The 27,391-nt window shown below is 42.3% G+C and overlaps 1 protein-coding gene across 9 annotated transcripts in view; it reads right to left on the reverse strand.

Annotated features, from left to right (window-relative positions):
• The window catches only part of CPNE4 (copine 4), a 523,946-nt gene that overhangs the window by 157,456 nt on the left and 339,099 nt on the right, over positions 1-27,391 (reverse strand). For all 9 annotated transcript variants that reach the window (XM_070493180.1, XM_070493181.1, XM_070493182.1 and 6 more), the window contains one exon: positions 8,875-9,054. In XM_070493180.1, coding sequence (XP_070349281.1) covers positions 8,875-9,054 — 180 coding nt within the window. The remainder of the gene's footprint in view (positions 1-8,874; positions 9,055-27,391) is intronic.

Here is a 27,391-nt window from a genome sequence, read left to right on the forward strand (position 1 = left end):
ATCTTATACCATACACAAAAATTAACTCAAAATGGATTAAAGACTTGAATATAAGACTTGAAACCATAAAACTCCTAGAAGAAAATATAGACAGTACACTCTTTGACATCGGTCTTAACTGTATCTTTTCAAATACCATGTCTACTCAGGCAAGGGAAATAAAAGAAAAAATTAACAAATGGGACTACGTCAGACTAAAAAGCTTCTGCAAGGCAAAGGAAACCATGTCAAAAAGAAAAGACAACCCACCAACTGGGAGAAAATATTTGCAAATCATATATTTGATAAGGGGTTGATTTCCAAAATATATAAAGAACTCATACAACTCAAGAAGAAAACAAACAACCTGATCAAAAATGGGGAGAACATCCCACAACTAGAAGGACCCACAACTAAGATATACAACTATTTACGGGGGGGGTTGGGGAGATAAAGCAGAAAAAAAAAAATAGATAGGCAACAGTTGTTAGCTCAGGTGCCAATATTTAAAAAAAATTAAAAAAAAATGGGGAGAGAACATGAAGAGACATTTTTCCAAAGAAGATACACAGATGGCCAATAGGCACACGAAAAGCTGTTCAACATCACTAATTATTAGAGAAATGCAAATCAAAATTACAATGAAATTTTGCCTTACACCTGTCAGAATGGCTGTAATTAATAAGCCAAAAAATAGCAAATGTTGGAAAGGATGTGGAGTAAAGGGAACCCTCATACACTGCTGGTGGGAATGCAAGCTGGAACAGCCATTATGGAAAACAGTATGGAGATTTCTCAAAAAATCTATGTCTTGATATATATAATATATCATATTATTAATATAATATCATATATATTATATTAGAAATACCATATGATCCAGCTATTCCACTACTGGGTACTTATCCAAAGAACATGAAATCAAAAATTCAAAGAGATTTATGCGCCCCTATGTTCATCACAGCATTATTCACAATAGCCAAGATGTGGAAGCAACCCAAATGCTCACCCACTGATGATTGGATAAAGAAGATGTGTTATATTTATACAATGGAATACTACTCAGCCATAAAAAAGACAAAATCGTGCCATTTGTGACAACATGGCCGGACCTTGAGGGTATTATGCTAAGTGAACTAAGTCAGACAGAGAAAGACAAACACAGTATGATTTCACTCCTCTGTGAAAGATAAACAAACACATGGATAAAGAGAACAGCTTAGTGGTTACCAGAGGAGAAGCGAGTGAGGGGAGGGTGAAAGGGGTAAAGAAGCATATAGGTATGGTGATGGATAAAAACTAGACTATTGGCAGTGAACACAATGCAGTTTATACAGAAACTGATATATAATAATGTACACCTGAAATTTACACAATGTTATAAGCCAATATGATGTCAATAAAATAATTTTAAAAAAATAAGCATTGAAAGAAAACAAAGGCATCATATTAATGAAGGCCAGTTTGCTGTTTTAGATAGTGAGGGACCATGCTTCTCCTTGGCATGCCCTCTGTTGGGTGCAGCAGGAAAATGGCTTAGCTCCTGATCTTCTTTTGGCCGACAGAAATCCAAGGATGGTCTCCAAGCTCACCCAGAAGGAGTCCACAGCTTTCCAACCACCCTGCGTCTCTCTGATTCACCCCTCTCATCCATCTGCCGAGAACAAACAGTTCCGCCTGAGTGCTCTTGGAGGACACGAACCTTCCTTTGGCATTATTGCTCAGTGCTAAGTCACTCGCTGTGCTTGTAGTCAACTTCACAGCCAACGCCAGTTTCTAGCATGCTGAGGACTGCTATTTTCCTTTCCTAAAGGCCATGAGTCCTGCTGTTTCACATGGCAGAGTGAGAATGTGACAAATTCAGATGGACATAGCAAGTCCCTGTAGACAGCCTCAAGGAGACAGACTCTGAACGTGTGACTTCCTACGTGGGTAGTGGGAGTCACTTTATCTTTCCTTGTGGGCTTCAGTTGTGGCAAGACAGGAATTGGAACACCTGCCCCCAATCTTCTCAGAGATGTGATCTGAAACCATTTTTACTTAAAAATAGTCTGAGAGGAGTAAATATTACACACACACTGAATCCTTTGACTAAATAAAGTACTCAACAAACTTGAGACAAAATTGTAAGTTAATTTTACTAATTGCCCAGGACACAGGTGTTCTGTCATAATAATTTCATCCTTTTCACTTCCACCTTCACTCCTGAAACAATGTTGGTCCCTATCAGTGTTGATTCTTCCCATCATTTCCCAGATTCTCACCTCCTTTATAACAGCTTCCATATCCTGAGTGCTCTTTCTGTGCCAGGGACTCTGCTAAGCACCTTGTATGTATTTTCTCAATTGATCTCACAATATTTCTCAAGGCCAGAACTAGTTTTATCTCCATTTTTGCAAATGAAGAGACTAAGGCTTAAATGGCTGTAGGAATTTGCCTCTGGACGTAAGAACTTGAGAGCAGCTGAGCTGGATTTGAGTCTAGATCATCAGGCTCCACGGTGTGTACACTTGAGCACTATGAAAGTGTGCCTCAGACCTTGACCACGCCATTCCTGCAGTGGCTCAATAGGTCCGGAATCCAGCCATCCCCTGCCTAACTAAGCAGTCCGAGGAAAAGGAACCTTCTATCACCACTGAAGTTATGAAGAAGGAAAATGTTGATGGATTTTCTTTTAGCTTGATCTAGAGAGATCAATTTAGAAAAAAGAGACAAATTCCCATCCACACCAAAGTGTCACAGCCTGTGAAACCAGGAAGGGTGAAGGAGGACTGCCTGCCCTTCATGGAGCTCTCATTAGAATGCATCTGTCTGTATGCTACTCTGCACGGAGAAAACACCCAAGAAAGGATTTTGATTTCAAGAAAAACATCAAGTTCACACTTTTATCTGAAAGAAGGGAGAATGTACTTACATACTCAATGATTTAAAAAAATCCTTTATATTTGTTCCTATGTGGCATGTTCATGAATTTCCTTCCAAAAATAAAACTAAAACAGCCTCTTTGAGGACTCTCATCCACTTTCATGCTTCCAACTACCATCTATAGCAAGTTGGCTCCTAAATCTGTATCATGTCCACATCCACGTGGTCAGCTGCCAACTGGCAACCTCCTCTAGATTCTTCATAGACATCCTGGGCTTAACACGTCAACAACACATTCTATTCCCTACCGTACTCCTCAGTATGATTCCTCTCAACGACAGTCAAATCGCCCCTCCAGTAACCTAAGCCAGACGCCCCTGAACTTCTTCCTTACTCAGTCTCCAAGGTTTGTTGATTCTGCTCTTGGACAAACTCTCCTCTGGGTCTCCTCTTCTCAACTTCCATCACCACTGCCTCCTCATCTCTTTCCTGTCATTGCACTAACTTTCTAACTGGTTTATCCTGCTTCCACTCTCTTTCATCCACCATTACGGGAATGTCAGAGTGATCTTTCTAATACATGCATCCAATTTTGTCCTTCCCCTCATTAAAACCCATCAGGGTCTCCAGTGCATCAAATCTAAGCTCTCCAGACTTTAAAGAGAGGTACTTAAAACCCTCACAGTCTGGCTCCTCCTCTCTTGTCTAGCCTCCTTTATCCCTTCCCCATTCACTTGACCATCCCACCATGCTGAACCACTTAGAGTTCTCTGTCCTTCTTGTGCTGCTGTGCCTTTATGTGTGCTAGTCATTTTGCCCAGGGAGTCCTTACTTCTTTTCTCTGCTGGTGGATTCCTACTCATCCTTCAAGATTCAGGTCCAGAGTGAGGCATCTTTCTTGTGAGACCTCCCTGATTCTCCCTAGGCAGAGGTAAGTCTTTCTCCTATAGCCTCTGAAACACATCTCACGGTAGCACTTAGTAATAGGCACTTTGATTATTTGTTTACTGGTCTGTGTCTCTCAGCTCATTACAAGCTCTTCTAGGGCCGGGCCTCTGTCTTTTTCATCTCTGTGCCTCTAGCACCTACTACAGCACTTGGCATATCCAGGCACTTGATAAATGCTTGTTGAAAGTATGAATAAATGAGAGAATGAAACTTAATCACGTGAAAATAGAAGTTCATATTTATCTGAAATTTTGAAATTTAACTTATCAAAAAATTTGACCTGAGCATGTGTGATGTATGAAGCATGGTGTTGCATTAGGCACAAGAAGTACTGTCTGTGGCCTCTGCCTTAAGAAACTGGTAATATGGCTATGGGGGCCAGATGAATACATACACAAACAAATGCTAATTAAGAGAGAAATGATTTTAATGAGCCTATAAAAAGGAACTTCTCAAGGCAATGTAGAATGAGTTGCAAAATGAATGAAATGCAGATGGGTTATAGGATCTTGGAGCTTGAAAAGGTCGCTATGGCCTAAGAAAGGGATTCTCTGGAATATGGCTGATCAGTTATAACTCCATGTTGCAAGGGGCAAAAAGCATTAGCCTATAGTGGTTTAAATAATAAAGGGAAGCTTTCAGCCAAAATTCCCAGGAAAGGCTGGCTTCAGACAAGACTTTATCTAGTGTGCAAATAATATCACCTCATTTCTCTCCATTTCTCTCCTCCCCTGGCGGTGTCAGCTTCTGTTCCTCTTCTTCCACACGTTATCCTGTCATCACCCTCCTCTTCCCCCAGCAGCTCCATGTTCTTGCCTTGAAGGGGACCATTTCCAGACCTCACAGCCTCATCTTTTCTTTCCCAGAAGACTCCAGCAAATATATACTTACATCTCATTATCTCTGATTAGTTACATAACGTCCCTCACTCAATCACTGTGGCCACAAAAAAAGAGATATTCTAATTGATTTAAGCCAATTAGTGCCCACCTCAAAAGTGTGGGGAAGGTCAGTTGCACCTATACATGACTGAAAATATGAGAGGGTGGTTGCCTAAGAATATACAATGCACAGAGAATATGCAGAGGCTAGCATGTCACCCAAGGGTGGAGCCATGTGGCTTGGGAAACATGCCTTAGGGCCACACTGAACAAGTCTGACTTGCTGTTCATTTGTTTCACATAAGCCATGATGTTAAAAGAGTTTTCAGAACAGGTGGCCTCCCCACACTATCCTTCCCTAAATCATGGGAGAAGAAAGAGCTCTGGATTAAGGATCAAAAGGCTGACTTCTGATCTTGGCTCTGTCAAGACACTGAATCTTTCTGGTCCTCAGTTTTCTTCATTATAAAAAGCAGATGACACCTGTCCTCCCAGCATTGTCAAGAGGGTCAAATGAAACTACCAGTTTGGAAGCTCTTTCCAAAGTGTCAAAATATATTTAGAAAGGACTATTTGTAATCTCATCCTCAGTGCTCACTTCTATAAATTCCTCATCTTGAGAGATTAAGGAAATTAAGCCAATGAACTCCCCCAATTTCCCTTTGTTCACCCCACTCCAGATGGTCTGGCCATCTTTCAGTTCCTCATAAGCTCTGTATCAAGCATGATGCTTTTTGCTCGAGGAATGGAAAATTCCATCCCAAAGGGCTTTAACAGTAGGACACTTTATTCTCCCATAATAAGGAGGTGCAGCATGACAGGCCTGTGCCTCCACATCTTTTGGCTCCAACCTCTGCTAAGGGTTGCTCTCATCCTCAGCATCATTGCACGACGGCTGCAGAGGTTCCAGGAATCACAGGAAGAGAGGAACTCTTTCTTCATGTGTGTCTCTTTTTTTTTTAGGCTAGAAAATCTTTCCAAGAAAAATTCTCATATCTCATTAGTTAGAACTGGCCACAAGCCCACACCTAAACCAATCTTGGGCAAAGGGGGGATGGGATTTGTATGGTTGGCTGAGGTTACTTAGGATTCACTCTTGAGCTAGGGATAGGGCTATTTTCTACATGGCTACTTGGTGGAAAATGATCAGGGTCTGACAGTTAAAAGATGGGGGAAATTGGCTATTGGACAAGCAACCAAAAGAGCCTGTGTAGCAGATGCTGCCAGGCCTTATAACTTGGGTGCACATCACTGACTTCTCACCACTAGCACCTGTATTTCTTTGCTTGCAAGCTTCTTGTAGTTTTGCAGCCTGCTTCGAGGCCCAAGCAATAATCCATAAACCCCAGGGGATTAACGTTCCCAGCCTGGAAACATCCCTCAATGACTGATGAGAGTATATACATCCCCAAGTGTATAAATACCTTAATTCCCTCATCCCTAGGGTGAGATAACTCTGTCCTGTTTGCTATATACCAGCTTCCAGAATTTCCCCAGTAGAATTAAGTCCTTGTTGCCCACAGTCATAGCTGGCTTGACAACACACCCTTATAGGCTGCCTTCCTCTTCCTGTCTCTCTTTTTTACTCCATTATGGTGTTTCATTCACCTCTTTTGACTTCCTATCTCACAGTCGGCTTCCTGGGAAACCCAAATGAAGATACTCTGCACCATATGCCAAACCCCTTCCTGAATCCAGAGGCTTGGTATGTAATGTTCCCATCTGCTTGGAAAGTGTTTCCTCTCTCTTCTCACCTGATGCACATTCACACTCCCTCCAAGTTTCAGTGTGAATGTCACTTCCTTTCGGAAGGCTTCTTTGACCCCCCTCTCCATCTGACACCATTCTCTCAGTGTTTGCTCTCTTATTCTGTACTTTTCCCTAACAATGGTTGCAATTTAATTAATTGCTTGTGTAATTATTTGTTTGCCATCTTTATCCCTAACTAGACTGTGAGCTGCTGGAAGGCAGGGACAATGGTTTGGCTTCCCACTATATTGCTGGCACCTGGCACAATGCCTAGCACAAGGACTTACTGGATGTTGAAAAGATGAGCCTTGTGAAAGATGTAAATTTGACGGTCATTGACAAAGACAAAATTATCAAAGCTTTAGATGAAAAAGATTTTTTATTCACGTGACTCTTAATGGATCTACATTTATTTCTTGGGATGGAATACAACTTTTATTCATGAGAGCGATGACCACCATATAAGGGAGAATCTTAGAGTAGCTCATTTTTATCTATTAAAGATGCCATTTTAATCACCTTCTTATTTTATTTATACATTACAGAATTCCATCTCAAATCCACCATTCCTTCATTCATTCATTTATTTTTTTTGTAAGGAAGATTGGCCCTGAGCTAAAATCTGTTACCAATCTTCCTCTTCTGCTTGAGGAAGGTTGTCAGTGAGCTAACCATTCTCCTCTATTTTGTATGTGGGACGGCACCGCAGCATGGCTTGCTGAGCGGTGTGTAGGTCTGTGCCCGGGATCCAAACCTACAAACCCCGGGCCACCAAAGCAGAGCGTGCAAACCCAACCACTATGCCACCAGGCTAGCCCCTATTCATTTATTTATTCAATGCCCACTTATAGGGCACTACACCTGGCAAGACCCTAGAACTATCTGCTATCAACTCTTTTCAAAAGTCACGAGAGAGATTATATTTATGGAGAATATTCCAGCTCCTCTCTCTGCCTCCCCTCAGCTGTACTTCCACATTAAGCTTTTGGCTTTCACTCAAGGAACAAGCAATGATCCTATGAACTCAATCACTATATTTTCTGGAAAAGAGTAACTGAGGAGATCACCTGTGTTGTCACTCAGCACTCGTATGGGAGAATTTCTTTTAGCAGTAAGTGGTTTGAGGCAGGGTACAAACAAACAAACAAGCATGCTTCCCGCCTCTCTGCCAGGCACCCTCTCTTACTAATCCCTAAACAGGACCCTTACCTCTGCAGAGGGTGGATCCAGGTCTTGCAGGGCTTGAGGCTTATATGATTGGGAATCCTTCTTTGAGAAAAAAGCACAAAACTACACATAAAAATGTGACACAGAGCCTTGGAGGGAGTCCACACGAGGGAGGGGCTCTGAAGTTTAAGCTTCACTGGTTTCACAGTAAATGAGCATCTGACCTTGATTCAGTGAAACCGGTCTCCTCAGCTCTTTACTCCGCCATGGTGGTTCTAGGCCTTGTTTACATTGCTTTCTTACTTGAAAGCTCTCCCTCCTCCTTCTTCAATGCCTGGACCATATTTTTTCAAAGTTTGGTCCCACAAATGCTTTCTTTGACTCTATCAGCAGAAAATCTCTCCCTCCCCTGAAGGCCCACAACCGTCTGTATAGAGCCCAGGATATGTTGTCTCACTACAGCTTACAGAACGTCATGAATTGCTCTATTGAGGTGCATATGGCATGCCTTCTCCAATTACCTTGTCCATTTCTTGAGGACAAGGATTATTTCTTCATTTAGATCTCTCCTCAGCATCTATGAAAGTTCTGGATACCGCAGGAAGGGGAGGGAAAAAGGAAAGGTGTTACAGAAGCAAAATGATGGGGTTTAGAGTGAGGCTGACCTGGTTCGAGTTCTAACTCTGCCACTCTTTAGTGTGGGGCCTCCGGCAAGTCGCTTGACCTCTGAGTCTTGGCTTTTCACTGACAAATGGATATAATAATGATGTTTATTTCACATGATTGTTGTGAGGATGAAGTAAAAGCATTTATTCATTCACCAGATATCTATTTAGTCCTCTCTTGGGCTATTGTTGTCACCACAGGCTTGGAGCACACGTGAATGAGCAATACCCCGTGTGTGGGGGTTCTCACAGTTGAGTTGGGAGATGGGAATTTATAATGTGTCAGGATAAGGCTGTAACAGACACACAAGCAGAGAAGAGGAAGCACTCAACACATACTTGTTAAATAAATGACTGACAGAATGAAGTCAGAAGAGAAAATGGTTAATTTTGCAAAATAAGGAACACTACACATATTTGCAGCATCATCCCTATGTAAATCTAACGTTAAAGATAACGGATGTGACAGTGCATGGGCAGTCATAAAATGCTACATGTTAAAATAAAGAAAATCAATAGGAGAAAGAAAGCGAGGATTGTATAAAAGGAGAGAGGGAAAAAAGGGAGGAAGAAAGGCACTAAGAAGGCAAGGAGGGAGGAAGGGACATCTGTCAACCCACCTGGCCAAGCGTGCACTCCATGCCACCCAGGAAGTCGGCCTCCTTCAGCCCGTTGTGGTTGCTGCTGATGTCGTGGACCTCGAACCGCAGGCGCTGCACCTCTTCAAAGTAAAAGTCCACAGTAAACAGTTTTGAATACACTGGGTTTATGCAGGTGCGAATCACCTCCGTTCTGTCAACCTGCAAGGAGAGAGAAAGAGAAAACCCATCAGGGATTAGGGCCTTTTATTATAATCCTTCAGGAGAATTAATCTTATGGTGCTTCCCCTCCTTCCAAACTATAAACACCCGCCACCAAGTCACCAGGGCAAGCAGTTTGAAAGTCTTCAAGGAAGCACCTTCAGAGAATAAGCCGTGTGTCAAGCAGGAAAATCTTCTTAGAATAATCCGAAGCTTTGTATTCAAAGATTTAGAGCATGTTGGATTGTTAGTAATAGGGCAACACGACGGATTGTTAGTGGCTGCCTGGAGCCTTAGGATGAGAAGGAGTCTGAGGGCACATCTGGGCTCAGGAGGAAAGATATCTGTCATCGATTCCTCATGTCTGAAGGGCACAGCAATGGCAAATGACTGTGTAGGTGCCCCATTTTAGCCAATCCTAAAGTTTCATAAATCCTGATTCCCGGCATAATGAAGTGGAAAGGCCATGAGAATGGATATGAAGATAACAGCCTTTGGTCTCAAGGATGCCTTTTATTGGGTTTATAATGCTTCCTTGGTCATTTCAACTCCCCAGGCCTCAGTTTCCTCATCAACAAAATGAGGATTAGAGCATTAGTTGGTGAAAAAATCCCTTCCTTCTCTAATATTCCAAGAGCTATGATTCCCCTTGCCTTCTGTGATGATAACTCTCATTTGCCCCCCTCTCCCAGACTCATATCTGCCGCTTTCTGCCCTACTCTGTGTCCCTGGTGGCTGACCTCTCTGGATTGAATTTCCTGGGCTCCCTTGCCCTCTGGGTTCTGGTTGGAGTCAGCCAAAGGGAGGACTTGGCAGGACATCAGAGAGTGGGAGAACAGAGAGGGGCAGGCTGAGGCCCTGATATACGAATATATCTGGGAAGCCTTAAAGGACCAAGTTAGAGATAACCTAAAATCCCACAGTATCTCTCAACTGGAGAGAACCATCACTCATATCTTCAAATCAACTGGAGCCTGCACATACTGTTGACTTTCAAATAGAAACATGGTTTATTGGATACTTCCCAAGTGTCATTCATTAGCACCAACTGTGAAAAACATTACCCCGCTTTCTTTAGAGTACAGGCAAAGTCTCTCAACAAAATGAAGAGAAGACAATCTGTGACCATATCATACATATACATGTTATCCAGCAAAGAATATTCAATACTTGCTGCAGCCTCCCCTGACATTCTTGAGTTCAGTGCTTTGTCCCTGGTTCTGTGCCTTCCTATGCAGGGCCCTGTGTGAGAGAGGGTTATCCTACAAGGATCACCACCTGCTGTTCTTGGTGGGATGGACAATCCAGGTTGCAAGGAGAAGGAGAATATGGTTCTGTCATGCCGCTGCCCAACAGGCAGAAAACCAAGTCCCAACCTACTGTTGATTAGCATTTTACAACAAGCTATTGTTCAGACCAATGGTTATCTGACTATTCTAGCTTCCCACGAAGACTCAGCTTCTATATGAGCTGAATTTTATATTCTTACAAAGTGTTCCTTCTGGGGTCAGGATTGAATAGCTATTGACTGATCGTATGAGTGCAAGGATTTACTGTATTGGCATAATTTCTTTTCAATTATTAAGTGATTATGGTTTTGAATAATAAAAATCAGAGGTCATATACTGATAGTGTGCAAATTCAAGCTGACTTGAAGGTGTTTTATTTGTCCCTTTTAAAAGTAATTTTCCCTTAATTTGCCAACATAAAAGAAGGGCTATTTTTTGCTGCCACCTCTTTGGTAAAACAATCAAAATACCTTGCAACCTAAGGATACGTTCATACATGGCAACAATTGGGGACTGCCCCATTCAGGTGAGGCACTCATTCTCCATCTTACAAGCTCTTCTCCCTCAATGATTTTCCCTGCCTGACCCCTAAAGACATTTTTGCAACATCTGGTCCAAATTCATAGAATAATGATCCATATGATAAGAGATTTAATTATATTCATGTGGTTTCTTTTGATAGAGAATTTTAAAATAACCCCCAAGATATAACTTATAAGTGGATTTGACATCCTCAAGACACAGAAAAGGAGTCTTCTTTCCTTGTGGATGGAAGAATAGAGTCGTGGCTGGTTTAGACGATAAGAGATGGGAGGAGATGGAAACTCTAGCCTTTGTTCCTCTGTTTTAACCACCCCAAGTGGCACAAATCGCTGATTGGGCACCAATCCCTCTGCTTTTCCTCTCACTTCTTGCTTTTCAAATGGTAATCCCACATACATATAAATTTGATGTTGGTATCAAGCCACCCCTCAGACAGACTATCCAAGGTGAGCTGCCAGCATGCAACACCGAATGACTTGGTTTTGCGAGGGAAAAGACTGGTTGGAAAGAAAGAAAGTAACAAGCATTTGCATTACCAAGATAGATAATCTCAGGGCCAGTACGAATCCTGAGTATAGGTGCTCAGGAAAACAGAAGAATGATGATAGGGGATGTGCTCAGGATACCAAATGTGTATTTGGAAGATGTTTCAAAATATTCTGCATTCCCAGTCATTATGGGACGTGCATTATCTTTTCTGGAGACTGAAACCAGGTTTAACCTGAGCAACAGAGACCAGGACGGCCCATGTTTCTCATTGAGAGACATCAAGGTCAAGGCATATGTTTCCAAAAGACCACGCACTGACTGTTGCTGCCAGCTGCATCAGAATCTGTTGAGCCCCTTTCTTTAAAACTTGGATTCCTGTTCCTACCCCCAGGGATTCTGATTTAGTAAATATGGGATGGGGGACCCAGAAATTTGTATTTTTAAAAGTCTGCCAGGCAATTCTGATGTGGGAATATCCAAGTAAGGAAATTCAGGAGATGTAGGGTCTATCCCTCGCTCTTGTGTGAAATATTTTCTGTCAAGGTTTATTTTATCTTGCTGGCTCTCTGTTACCAAGTCTGCAAAAATGTGAACACTTACATCCTCTCCTCCCTAATCATGAAGACTGATATAACAGTGCTGCTTTATGGTTTGCAGAACACACATCAATTTATTTCATTTGATTCTTATGGCAATCATGTGATGCACCTCTATACTATTCTTTTTTTTGGTGAGGAAGATTGGACCTGAGCTAACATCCATGCCAATCCTCCTCTATTTTGTATATGGGACGCTGCCACAGCATGGTTTGATGAGCAGTGTTTTGGTCCACGCCCAGGATCTGAACCTGCAAAGCTGGGGCTGCCAAAGCAGAGCATGCCAACTTAACCACTATGTCACTGGGCTGGCCCCTCTACTATTTTATATATGAGAAAAATCAAAGTCAAATGTCAGCACAAGGTACTGGACAATATAATGGGCACATGAACTCATGCCTTTTGACCTCAAAGTCTGGACCATTTTTTGAATTCATGTTTATTCTTGAGCATCCCTGAAAAGAAAAGAAAACTGCAGCTAGGTTATGGTATGATGGTGATAGAATCAACCATTGAATATTGCTTTTGATGAGATGTTCTTTCACAAATTTCATCTAAAACATTTTGAAGCATAACACTAAAGTTTATAACAGTTAATGCTTATGGAAGGCCTGCTTTGTCTCAGGCTCTCACTTAAAAAAATGCGTTATTGAGGTATGATTTACATATAATAAATCACATCTATTTAAAGTGTATATTTCAGAAGGGTTTTTTTTCCAAGCAATTTTATTGAGGTCATAATGGTTTATAACATTGTGCAATTTCGAGTATACATTATTATTTATCAATTTCTGACTACACTCTATCTTACACACCCCTAGTAGTCTAATTTTTTTTTAAAGATTGGCACCTGAGTTAACAACTGTTGCCAATATTCTTCTTTTTTTTTTCTTTTCTCCAAAGCCCCCCAGTACATAGTTGTATATTCTGGTTGTGAGTGTCTTTAGTTGTGCTATGTGGGACACCGTCCCAGCATGGTCCAATGAGCCATGCCACGTCCACACCCAGGATCCGAATGGGCAAAACCCCAGGCCACCAAGCAGAGCACTCAAACTTGACCACTCGGCCATGGGCCCAGCCCCCCAGTAGTCTAATCTTTACCCACCATCATATATGTGCCCCTTTATCCCTTCCCCCCCCAAGAGTTTTGACGTATGTATATTCTACTGAACCATCATCACAATCGAGATAGTGAACGTATCCATTACCCAGAAAAGCTTCCTCATGACTCTTTGCAATGCCTTCCTCTCACCCCACCCCCGACCCTTTCCGTTCCCAAGCAACTACTGATCTACTTTCTGTCATGGTAGATCCGTTTGTATCCTCTGCAATAATATATAAATTGTATGCAGTATGTAGTTTTTTTGGTCTTTATTCTTTCATTTAGCATAAGTATTTTGAGATTTATTCATTGTCGTTTGTGCATCAATGGTTCATCTTTTTTATTTCTGAGTAATATTCCATTGACGGACATTTGAGTGGTTTCCAGTTTGGCTATTACACATAAAACTGCCGTGAATATTTATATACAAGCATTTGTCTGGACATATATTTCTTCTCTTAGGTAAATACCTAGGAGTGAAATAGGTGTATGTTTAACTTTTTAAATTCTAATACATGTGTAGTGGGATCTCATTGTGGTTTCAATTTGCATTTCCCTAATAACTAAGGATGTCGAGCATCTTTTCATAAGCTTCTTTGGCATCTGTATATCTTCTTTGGTGAAGGGTGCATTCAAATCTTTTGACAGGCACTCTCTTTTCATCCGACGACAACACTATGAGGTAGGCACTATTATTAGCCCCTTACCGGGAGGCAGACAGACCCCATAACTTTCCCAACTTCACATGGCTTTCAAGAGGTAAGATTCTTCACCTCTATGCTATATAGTCACGCAAATTTGAAGATTGTCCACTGAAACTGTTGCTCAAATTAATGCACGAGCCAGACAACAAACATAAAATGTAGAACTCATGGGGAAAGTCAATGAATGAGGCTGTGGCTGTGTCTCTGGAGATCTGGTTTGTCCAGTGGGCACACTGGAGACACAATGGGGGCCCACAAAGATTGGATTGTTTGGGGGACAAGGTCAGTGTGTCATCAACAAATGGTTCAAGAGTAAGTGCAGGATGACTGTCTGCTCCTTGGGCTTCCAAGGGCTGGAACTGCCACAGGCAAAGGAGGTGAGGTTATTGGGAGGTGAACACTAAACAATGTGATGCTATTAGTGGGGAGAAGGTAAAGGCAGGAGCCAAAACTGATGCCAGTCACTGAATGGTCTAAGGTTTCCTGGAGAAGTACAGGCTTTATCCCAAGGGTAACAGGGCTGGTGAAGAATGACATGGGCCCGAGAGAGAGACATGAGGGCACCCAGGGCGGGCTTATAATTAGATATTCCTTCAAACTGATATTCCTTAAATATTTCCTCAATATTTAGTTAGTGAGGGTGGGGAGAAACTAATTTTCTCTGAATAAAGAATGGAGAACTTTATGTTCAAAAATAAAGGATTTATTACAGATAATTTTTCAAACCATGTAACTTCCAAGGGGACATATTAAACCAAATAAAATTTATACAATAAGATAAATCACTAAGCCACCAGAAATTGCATTATTGAATTTCAAGATTTCAGTTGCTTATGGCTGCTGATTTGAAGTGACTGGCCCCAGGGCTGGTGGCTTGCCCCATAGCTGCAACAAACAAGTTGTGGGTTTCAATATCACTCAACAGAGAGAGAGAGGTTGGTGCTGGTGAGATATGGCTTTTATTTTCAATTTAAGTGGATTCTCTACTTTGATAGGACTAAACTCTTTAACATTTTGCTGGTTATTTAAGGAATCACATGTGGAAATTTGAGTTTCCTTGTGTCATTTTTGTGATATGTCTACATCATTTCTGGCAGTCTGGCTGATGTGACACATGGACTGGGGAGTTCCTGCTCACCAGTTCCTAAGACTGAAAATATGCCTGATTGTCAATCTTTGCTTCTCCTTAACTTATTATAAAATCCTGGGCTGAAGCTGACTTTGCACCTTGACACATTCATCTAGCTTACTGGTTCTTAATGAGGGAAATACCCACTTTCCCAGGGGGCATGTGGAAATGTGTAGGGGCATTTGGGTTTGTCACAATGATGGGGTGACATCACAGGATGCTAACTATCCTCCAATATGGAGGCTAGTCCTGATAAACACAGAACTGTATACGCCTCAAAATTCCCTATTAGTCCAACCCACCTTCAACCCCAACTAAACAAATAGAGAAACTTCTCCAAGTGCTCGCTGGTTCTCAGAACAATCCACATGAGTGGACTTATTAGCCAAGACAGGAATAAAGAGTGGGATCCCCCAGAGAGAAAGCCCAGAAGACACCCCCTATTTGAAGCGATCATAAAGTTTTGTGATGGCAATAACACACTTCACAGAAGCCACCTCCTTAGGAATTCATTTTAACCACTGCCTAGTAAATTATTCAATTCCTTCTTGAAATGGATGACAAGTAGGGTGGTGACCAATGGTAATGGTACCTTTTCTGCTCAGACAAAGGAAGGGGTGGAGAAAAAATGATGCACCTTTATTGTACAATTTCTTACTTTCCTAGAGAAGGCACTTTACAAGTTATCTTCAGTCCTTACCTTCATCGACTTTAAAACATACTTTGATTTCACAATTTCACATATTTAAAACTCAGATGCATGTTATAATTGATGATACGCCACTGTTTAATTGGAAGTATTTTTTTCTTAAGTGGTGATACATAGAATAGTGCTTCATTTTACCACTGATTTATCATTTTACCAACGATTCTGTTAAATATATCATCCTTCTTTTGCAGATGATAAAATAAAACTGCATCAGAAAAGCAGTGGCAAAAGCAAGGCTCAACCCGGTCTGTCCAACTGCAAAATATATGCTCTTCCTACTACACCATTAGTTCTGGGTTGAATTATGTCCCTCAGAGCTCATATGTTGAGGTTCTAATCCCCAGTACTTCAGAATGTGACCTCATTTGGAAATGGAGTTGTTATGGAAGTTAGAAGTTAGGATGAGGTCCTACTAGAGTAGGGTGGACCCCTGACCTCATATGACTGATGTCTCATAAAAAGGGGAGCTTTGGACACAGACACACAGAGATGCCCTTTGGACATGAAGGAAGAGATTGGAACGTTGTGCTTACAACCCACGGAACACCAAAGACTTCCAGCAAACCACCAGAAGCCAGGAGAGAGCATGGAACAGATTCTCCCTAGTACTGTCAGAAGGAATAAACCTGGCAACACCTTGATCCTGGACTTCTAGCCTCTAGAACTGTGATACAATAAATTTCTGTTGTCTAAGGCCCCCAGTCTGAGGCCCTTTCTTACAGCAGTCCTAGTACACTAACATACCATTCCGCCTCTCTCAAGAAACATCCAACCTGGTACCTCTCCAAGATTTAACTCTGAAAAGACACTGCTCACACACCACATGGTAAAATCTTCAAATGCTCTAGATTAACTGAATAAGTGATCCAGGATTACAAAAGTCTCACTCTCTCCCTCTTGCTATTGATCCATTGAACCCTCCCTTTATCTCCTCGCTATGGTCTTAAACTGGCTCTCAAGTAACAGGGCCTCTTGTGCCAGCTGGGTTCTATTTATGGTGCCCTGGGGATGGTCCTGCTGGAGAGCCTAAAGCTAGATAGTCCTTTCACCACTAAACATATCCCCAGGCGTATGCTGTTCAAAGTAGATGGTAGAGTCACACCACTTGCCCAAGAGTCTGGCTTAGAAGTAAATGAAATGAGTATCATCTGTAGGCACCTTCAGAGAGGTCTCAAGTACCACAACGATGGGTCCTGGGTCTTCCTCTTCTTTTGTTGCCCTCCACAGCCCCTCTAGGCTGCTGTCTCCATCCACACAGAGCCTGGGCCAATCCTGACTGGATCAGCATATTGGCAGAGGTCTCAAATGTATCTTCCTGTATCAAACACCTCTGTGTCCTCCATAGCTGTCCCTCTTCCCCAGCGTGAGTGCTTAGCTTGTGTGGCTTAGTTTCCTGATTTCAGTTCTGTCTCATTGCCTTGAGCCCCAGCCCACTTAGCTTGGGGGGTTCTGTCACTGTACCAGCACTGTACAATAAAATTTTCCATGATGATGGAAATATTTTATATTTGCACTGTCCAAAATGGTAGCCATCCGTCACATGTGGCTATTGAACACTTGAAATGTGGATAGTGGGACTGAGAAGTTAAATTTTAAGTTTTGTTTAAATGTAATTATCTTAAATTTAAATAGCCACATATGTCTAGTGGTTACCATATTGGACATTCTGTGGTAGCCTGTGTCAGCTATATCACCCTGGAGATTAATGAACTACTGATTTAATAGGTCTGGAGATCCCCATGTGATTCCAGTAGACAGCAGCAGCGTGCACACTTTGCTGCACATTGAAATCATCTGGGGATCTCTAGACCAGTAAAATTAGGCTCTGTGTGGGGTAGACCCTAGATAGCAGTAATTTCAATATCTACTCAAGTGCTATAAACTGAATGTTTGTGTCCCCTCAAAATTCACATGTTGAAACCTAAGCCCCAACGTGATGGCATTTGGAGGTGGGGGCATCTGAGAGGTGATCAGGTCATGAGAGTGGAGTCCTTATGAATAGGATTAGTGCCCTTATAGAAGAGACTCCAGAGAGCCCTCTTGCCCCTCTGCCATGTGAGGACACAGTGAGAAGACACTTGTCCATGAACTAGGAACAGGCTCTCACTAGACGCCAAACCCCTACAGGCCCCTCCTAGTAGTCCTGCCTGTAAGGCTCCAGCTCTCCTTGGGTTCCAGTAACACTGCCATTTCTGCCTGCCCATGAAGCTCAGAGGTGGCTTCCCACTATTGCCAGCCCCAGAGCATCTCAGCATCCCTTGCTGACTCCTTTAACTTCGCCCACACGTCTCTAAGTGTGTCATCAACATTTCTTTTTCTGCTGGAACCCTGACTGTTTCAGCAATGCTCTTAAAAATGGCCCAAGATAATGCAAAACCTGGAAGAGCCTTCTGAATCCCAAGGGTAGGAGAAATTGTGTCTTATCAGGAGGATCATGATGAATGGATTATATAGTCTTTTAAGAGTTTGAAAACTGGAAATCTATATATGATATATGTGGTAACTTCCTCTTAGCCACAACATCCTATTCCCCAACATGTTCAGTAATGGATCATAAGGAACATTTACTGAGCACTTAGTATGCACCAGGCATTGATCTAACCACTTCACATACATTATCCCAACAACCATGTTAGTGTCACTATCATTATTTTACACATGAGGAAACTTAGGGTCAAAGAGGTTAACTTGCCCCAAGTCACCCAGCTATTAAGTGATGGAGCCACTTGGGCTTTCCCTGAAAGCTCTCTCCTGGGACACGGCATCTCTCTTGAAAAGGACAAATTCATTCAGGTACCCTCTGACCACAGTGGTTTCAAGTAGGGCCCTTCCTAACACTCAATACTCCAAACGCTCTTTGAGAGGAAAACAATCTTTAACACCCTCAGCTGGATAACAGACCCTGCGCAGGCTTCCCAGCGTGACTCTTGAGTGTCTGGCACACCTTTTCCTTTCTTCAAACTTTCTCTTCCCCCTCCTTTTATATTTTGCTCTTCAAGTTTCTCCACTTGGCTAGAGCCCCTTTAGAATGGCTCAGGAGAAATCTGGATGCTCGAAGCTGAGAGGACATAAAAGATTCTATAACATAAATGGTGTTTTGGAATCCTACATCAGCTGCCTTCTACCCCCCACTCCAGCTGTAAGCTGGCACATAAATATCAAGCAATCAGAAACTGTCTCACAAAATTCATGCCTGCTGCTAAAAGCAGCCAGAGCCTGCCAGGCTGGGGAGTGGGAAGGTGTTGGATTGCAGGTCACTCCAAGTTGCAGCTACTGTCAGATCCTCCTCATACGGGAGCTTGGAGGCTAATCCCACACAAGTGTAAAGCAATTTGCACTTCACTCAGATGTTGGTTATTAACAGGATGTTCCTACCAGCTCGTCGCTCTGTCACAGCTGTGGAGTCCTCTGGAAAGGTCATCCAAGACTGGAGAGCCTTAGTTTTCTTACTAATTGATGTTTGAAATAGTGAAAAGAAACTCATCTGCAGGATGCCGCATACTCGTCCCAAGCTGGACACGCTCGCCAGCCAGCAGACTGTGAAGGTGGACTTGCCTAGGCCTGCCTCAAGCCTCCTCACAACAGGTGTCCACGTGCAGGGGTGAAGCGATGGGGGGCGGTCCCATAGCTTGGAGTCCACCCCCTAGGTTCCAACTTCCCTCCCCTGACTCCTTTAGAATAACCAATGTCCATTCTGTTTATAAGTCAATTCCCAATTGCCCAAATTGTGAATTCATCATACAATCCAACTGGACCTTCTCCAAATGTCATTGGGCAGGGAGGAACACACCAGCTTTCTGCCCACCGCTCTTTCCCACAGCGCTCCTTCATCAGTCAGGGGCCACTCGCCTCTCCTTGACACTTTCCTCTTCCCATGAATTGTGTTGTGAGAGCAATAATCTCAGATCTTAGATTCTATTGTTCATCAAGTCTGGGAATGACAGCATGTTTCATCCTCTCAGATCAGAGTGATTGGTGAGAACGCCGTGTTGCAAAGCTATCTGAGGCTCTACGCCGTGTTGCAAAGCTATCTGAGGCTCTCTCTGTGTTTAGTGGGAAGATTGATTGCTCAGCAATGTCTGCCCTGGGTGTAGGAGAGGGTGGGAGGGCTTGATGTGTTACATGTATATCATTCCTCTTCTACTGCAGAGGAAACCGAGGCCCAGAGATACTAAAATAACATCCTCAAATTCCTGAAGCTACAAACTGGCAGTTGAGATGTGGATCCAGCTGGGTTCTCTGACTCCTGGTGCAATGCTCCCTCTCACCACATCAGCCTTCTTATTCCGACTGCCTACACAGTGACATGACTTACAGGATCCAGGGCCCAGCGTCTCAGCATCAATGTTTAACACAAGCATACACATATGCACGTTCAGCCTTTTTGTGTGTGTGGTTTTGTCAATGAGGGCTAATCCCCGGCAACATCTGAAACAGAATTCTAAAAAGCAAATCCCTTGAAGAGGGCAGCACTGTGGAACCAGGCTACACCAGGAAACGGGCTCTTCGGAAATGGGCAACCCATGAGCTCCCTGCACAAATGCCAGTCAGGGAGGACCTCAGACCAAGCCAGCCTGGGAACGTCAGCTAACCGAACAGCGCATGGTCAGACGTGACTGCGTGTCCCCCGAATGGGATGCTAAAGCAGCATTGCTGAAGCATGCTCTACAAGACGCAAGCTCTACAAGCAGCTCCTGGAAATAAAGTGTTCTGCAGTCAAATGAGTTTGGCAGCTCCGCCTGCTATACCCTTTTCTTAGAAAGCTGCCGTGCAGAATACGCCTTAAAGGCTCTGGAGGAATTCTACAGCAAATAAATGTGTTAACTTTGCTACCATTTTCCAAACTTATTTAACCCTCCTCTTCCCTCTCACAAAATACATATATTAAAATCCAACAAGATACATTTTAAGGAGTTTGCATTAAAGTGTTAAGAAAAGAGACACTTTTATTTTCTCTAAGAGCAAAGTCAAACACAAGTGGGACAGGTTGCCTTACATACTCCACACTGGGCACAGTGCCAAAAAACAAAGTTTGTTCAGTACTTATCTGTTAAATTACTGAACAAATAAGCCTCTGAATGCGTTCAACATTTTGCACAATTTCCGTGGGCCCTGCCTCTATTCTTCCCCGATGTCTCTCTTGACCAATTTCTCTCTCCTACCTCCTCATTAAAATGTTGAGCTTCTGTCTGAAGCCAACTTAAGTTACCACAAATTCTTATCACCATGAAACTCTAGCTCAGAAGTTAGGAGAGAGAACTGGGTTTCTTCTCAGCCTGGGGTGGACTCCATTATGTGCTACCGGCCCCGGCCTTCTCTCTACAGTCAATTTAGACCAAACAGCTGTGTTCAGCCATATGCCACAGGCCTTGCCCAGTGACAAGTCTGGGCTGATGCCCATCTGACAGTCACTAGCTACATACCTGGATTCTCTTTCATCTGTGACCTGACAACCACCACCCACTCCCTTTGCCTCATTTCATATATACCACTTTTTGTTTTACTAGTTCCTGAAAGACTTACTCTGGAAGCCAAGGAATTTACAACATTTTACTACATTTGTTAATTTAAAAGTTGAAGCTGCTTACACAGGGGCTGAGAGAAAGCTTGGTGAGAGGGACACCCAGAGCTTAGGAATCACATTCTCTTTGTTGCAACCTGATTGTCTGGGCCTTGAGTCTACCCTGTGGTAGTCTGACTGCTAGAATGTTCTAGACCATTACAGATGGAAGATCCCTTTCCACCCCAGAAGATTCAAGCTACTCCACATACCACAAAGCTCTCCACATATATATATATTTTTCCTCCGATTCCTGTTTCTTTCCTTGTAAATATCAGAGAGAGAGAGAAAGTTTCTGATAAATAAAAAGAATTGGTATTAGAAAATTAATCTCAATGTATTTTCAATTCACTGTCAACCACTCCAGTAGACTGATTCTTTATGTCAATTACCCTACGACTGTCAAAAGATAATGTCTTTATTAGAAGAGGTAAAAATCCTTTTCTTTCTTCTTCTCCTTCTCATTATTAAACTTCTACTTCCTCTGTTTTTAAATACACATGGACATACAGTACACAATGCTTCTTTTATCAAGCATAGGTCCCTTTTAGAGGCATCTTCCACTGATGCTGTGGCATTGCTCTTACTCATTTCTCATTAATTCTGTTGGTACCGAAGTGCTCACATTGCTGGGCCCTTCACCAGGTGCAAGCACTATTAGTGAGCGGGGCCAAATCTCTAGGTGGTAAAATTTCCCATCACACCGTTATCACCATCAGCATCACTAAAATGGTCATCGGTGATCAACATTTACGGCACACCGCCATTTTACAAGCATGGGGTTGGGCACCCTCATAATTATAAAGAAGCAGCAAATCCACAACAGCTGGAGTGCTTTGACAGCTTACCATGGGCTCTGTGCTAAGTCCCTGATGCTCGTTCTCTCTTGGAAGCCACACAACAGCCCTTCTATGCTCACCCCTTGCTCAATAGGTGAGAGGGTTCAGGAAACATAATCCAAAATCCTGCTTTCTTGTAACAACATCAATGATTTCAGGGGGCCGGCCCTGTGGCGCAGGGGTTAAGTTCACAGGTTCCACTTTGGCAGCCCGGGTTTCACTGGTTTGGATCCCACGTGTGAATCTATGCACCACTTGTCAACCCATGCTGTGGCAGGCATCCCACATATAAAGTAGAGGAAGATGGGCACGGAAGTTAGCTCAGGGCCAGTCTTCCTCAGCAAAAAGAGGAGGATTGGCAGCAGATGTTAGCTCAGGGCTAATCTTCCTCAAAAAAAAAATTATTTCAGTGCCTAACCTTGACCCTTTGGAGGACTGTGTTTTTCTTCTAACAGCAACCCGAACCTTCTATTCTTATGTCTTATTTATTCAGCTAAAGTGAATTCCTCACAAATGCTTCTAATTAGCAATTTGTATTCATTTCCATGCAATCTCTCATTCATTCAAGGAAGATTTACTGAGTGCCTGTGATTTTTCCAGCACTGAGCTAGGCCCTACGGGTTCAGCATTAGACTAGATATATCATCAACCATCCAAAAACATAGAGTCCAATTCATAAGATAGATGTCCTACTCAAGGTCCTCTTTATTCTGCGGAAAGCCTGGAGTGCACGGGAAGGACATTCTGTGTAGTGGTGGCTATCGGCCACACTCTGTGGTGCCCTGCAGTGGAGGCAATCTTGCCCCAGCCCAGAGAAAGACAGACAGAAAACAAGTTCTCATAAGGGACATCTTTAGATGTACAAGAGGTGTGACAAATACAAGTGGCTCTTCATCATAGTGGACCAGCAGTTCTGCAAGCCCATTATACACATTTTATCTGACCTAGCAGGTGTTTCCGGAGCTTGGCTGAGTGTTTTTTGTATTTGTAGAGCAAGATATGAAGCTTTCAGGAATAAACAGGCCGAGGCCAAAATGAAGCAAATTTTGGCCCCATAAAGAGAAGATCTTTTTTCCAATCAGAAAAACCTAAAGAAGGAAGAAAACACCACTCAGCAGGGATGAAGAAGAGGACATTCAAGAAACAGATGGGGGAGGAAGGAGGAACGGACTAATTCTTAAGGTTTCTCCCAACTCTGGAATTCTGGTTCTATGCCTGAATCCAAATACGGATTTTTTTTTTTTTTACTGGCTTTGATAGCCAGAGAATGGATGGTTTTTAATTACCTAGAGATAAGTTTAGTAGTTATAGATTGTCTGTAATTCATTTCCAGCTCCCAGAAATTTTGCTTGATCCAAGGTGAGGTCTATTTTTCTTGGTTCAGGACATACGCACAAACCTAAATGTGTGTATCAATCATGTACGTATTAATCATGACTTTTTCTTTTCAATATTTTTTATGCTTTGACAGCTTGGGGCCTTGTTGACCCTGGAGGGCACCCTGGAGGTGGCCTTCATATGCAAATCAACCAATCCAGAGCCCATAGCCCCATCTCCCTTATCCAGGGAATCCATGATTCTCCTGTCCTATCACCCCAGGGCCAGGTATCAGACAACTAGGGACAGCCCCCATTCTTTAGAGCTCACTGAATATTCAAACTAGCCAATCCTAAACCTGCTTACCCTGCCTCGCCCATTCTTTCCTATGAAAACCACTGTAAAGGCTCTTGCCCATGTTACCCCTCGCTCCCTCTGCCTCCTGACCGACCCCAGGGCTTCCCCATGTGGCCCTGTGTGGCATGCCGTGTCTCCTGTTTCTAGGGAAATATGAGTACAAACTTCTTCCTTTATGACGGTCATTTCTGTGTTTGCATGTCTTACCATACCTGGTTAAAATAAATCTCAGGTACCCTTAAAACAATGTAACTATAGGAAGGAAGACAGTTTGATAGAGAAGGAACAAGTAAAATGGAAATTCAGGGACTATTTTGTGGATTTAAATAGTTCTGCCTTGACCTCTAAGGTCAGCAAAGAAACTGACGTTTATTGAGTATTTACTACATGCTACTGTACTTACATTATATAACTTAAGTCTTAGAACACACCAGCATTGCAAGGTAGATACAATCAATATCTTCATTTTAAAGGTGAGGAAACTGACACTCGAGGAAGGTAAGTAACTTGCCCAGGGTCACACATTCAGCTCCTGGCTGTGCTGAATGTGAAGCCAGGCTTTCGGTTCCAGGTTTCAATTTTTCTTTTAGTCATACCTCGGTTAACCTCTTTCTATACCAAACATGAATGTCAAAGCAGCCTGTCCTGATTCTGCTTCAAGGCAGCAAACACAGTCAGAATGGGAAAGGATTCTGCTCATCTCCCACAGAGCCAGTTGGATTCTTGAGACAACAGCATATGCTAGACCTGATGGATGAAAAAACCAATAACCAAGCAACATGGGTTCGGGAGAAAGCATCTAAGGCACTGAAACTCGGTCTGTCCACTGTGGCTTCAGATGGAGCTGGCCTGTGGCTGACAGAGTCAAGTGTTTCCTGGTCCTGATCTCAGGAATGAACTCCTCATCTATTCAGAGCTAAACACCATAGCTCAGCTCTACAGATTGGTACAATCCAAGGCTACATTCTTGGACATTTTTTATTTTCTCTCTACTCTGGGTCCCTGGGTCATCTCATCCAATCTCACTGTTTTAAATAAAATCGACAAACTAATGACTTCCAAACTGATGTCTGAAGCCCACATGTCGTGCCTGAACATCAGACATATGCATCCAACTGCGCCATCCCCATCCCCACCTCAATGCAGGGGCACAGAGGTTCTGCCCGAGGGGAGAGCCAGCCTTAAAGAGGAGAGCTGTGCCTGAGGTGGCTGATTTTACTTGGAACGAAGCCTGGAGAAGTTCTGTCTAAACGCCTCGATGTCGAAAACCATGGAGATCTTGGTGAAGAGCAAGTAGCTGTGGACACACCCCAGTCTGCACCCATTCTGGAACAGTCAGAGCAGGACATGGGGCAGGGAGCAGGACACAGGGCAGGCTCGAAAGCACCTCCCAAACCACACAAGATCCGTCAGCAAAACAGACAGGTCTTAGTAGCTCATGGGGATTAAGCACAAATTCAGAAGAACGCTAGCTGAATATTAAGTTACTCTGACCCAGGGATGACTCCTAGGAAGCCAGGCTTTAAAAGTAAAATCAGGGGCTGGCCCTGTGGCCGAGTGGTTGAGTTTGCACATTCTGCTTTGGCAGCCCAGGGTTTCACCGGTTCAAATCCTGGGAGTGGACCTATCACCACTCATCAAGCCATGCTGAGGTGGTGTCCCATGTGCCACAACTAGAAGGACCCAGAACAAAAAATATACAACTATGTACCAGGGGGCTTTGGGGATAAGAAGGAAAAATAAAATTTAAAAAAAAAAAATTTTTAAATACAAAAATAAAATAAAATCACACCCATCCCTGATCTGGGAGACATGCACATCCCCAAGGCTGATCCCTCTCAGGACAGACTGGAGACAGAACCTCAGAGCTACTGCCCGTTGCCAAATAGGAGGCAAAATTGAAACTCCTTGAACTCTAAAAATCGTCTCCAAGCCCACCCCTTCCTGCCCCATCTCCCCAGCCCAATACCCCAAGTCTATGGTACAGTGTGAACATTTACCTGGACAAGGGGGGTTAAGCACACACTCGACTGCCCACTCTGTTCCTCCACTTAACATTTCACAGCCCCTCAAACTTCACACGTCAAAACAGAGCTCCTGAAAACCACTCCTGATTCTTTGAAGAAAAACTTTTTTAAAAAATTCCAAATTAATGAGGAGAAATGGATAGCAACTTTTATCATATGAGCAAAAATAAGGAAAATGAACAAAAAGAAATAAGTAGGTAAAATAAATAATAAACATAAAATAAGATGGAAGGAACAAAATAAAATATGATCGTCATTAAATAAGTGTAAATAGACTGAATTTCCCCATGAAAATACAAAGACTGTCATTGGTTTAAAAAAATGAACCTAGTTGAATGCAGTTTATAAGCAGCACAGTTAGAGAATAACAAAGATTAGGCATAAGAGGGATGAATTCAGTACAATATAAACTAAAGAAAGCAAGATTGGTGGTATTAATAACAAACAAGATGGAATTTAAGTTTAAAGTAATTAAAGGGGGAAAAACAGAGGTGCCATAAACCTGAATGCACATCCACATAAAGATCATCTACATAAATGAAACAAAACCTAGGCAAGAGAATGCTATAAAAATACAATTACTATAGGAGATTTCAATACACCTATCTCAGAATGGACAGATTTATTAGAGAAACAATAAATAAGGCCATAGAAGGATTGGCTAGTGCAAAAAATAAGTGTGTATAGACACACACGTATATGTGTATATGTCAATAGACACACATACACATATCCTCACTGAATAGGGGGAACCTGTTTTTCTTTATGGAACATTTATGTAAATTGCCTTTATAATTAGCCACCAAGTCAATCTTAATAAAGTTTAAACAGCAGAAATTTTATAGGACACAGTCTCTAAAGAAAATCCAATGAAAATAGAAATGAAGAATTAAAAAGCGGACAAAAATCTTATTTACTTTGAAATTTGAAAACAAAATTCATAGCTAATCCCTGTGTTAAAGGAAAAATAAAAAGAATTTTCAAACAATCTAGAAAGCAACTAAAGAAGCACTTCTCATCATAACCTATAGGACTCAGTGAAAATTCTCCTCTTTGGAAAAAGCGTAGCCTTAAACGATTCTACTACTAAAGAAATAAAGAATAAAAATATAGGAAGCTGGTATTCATCCCAAGAAACTAGAAGAATAATAAAATAAATCAGAGGAAACTAGAAGGAGGAATTAATAAAGATAAGACTTGATATCAACAAAATAGAAGACAAAGAAATACAAATATTAGAAAGGATACGTAAATTTAGAAGGTGGCTCTTTGGAAGGTAATAAACAGACCCATACTTAGCAGTCTGATTACAGATAAAAGAGAAAGAACAATAACAGACGCAGGAAAGACTAAAAGAACGTTCCATGCAAATTATTTTGCAAGGGGAAATGATCTTTTAGTAAAATATAAATTACTCAAACCTATCTAAGAAGAAGTGGAAAATTTGAATAGACCAACAACTGTAGACAAGCTTGCAAAGGTTATTAGAGAGTTATCCTTGAAAAGGGCACTAGGACCAGATGGGTTCACAGCTGAGATTTATCTAACCTTTATAGAATGGATAATTATGATGTTACTTCAACTGTTCCAGGCCGTAGAAAAAGCTAGACAGCTCCCCAATTAATTTCGTGGAATAAGCGTAAATTTCATACCAAAATCCGATAAAGAATAGTAAA

Source organism: Equus asinus, chromosome 21 (assembly GCF_041296235.1).
Source record: "Equus asinus isolate D_3611 breed Donkey chromosome 21, EquAss-T2T_v2, whole genome shotgun sequence".
NCBI lineage: Eukaryota > Metazoa > Chordata > Mammalia > Perissodactyla > Equidae > Equus > Equus asinus.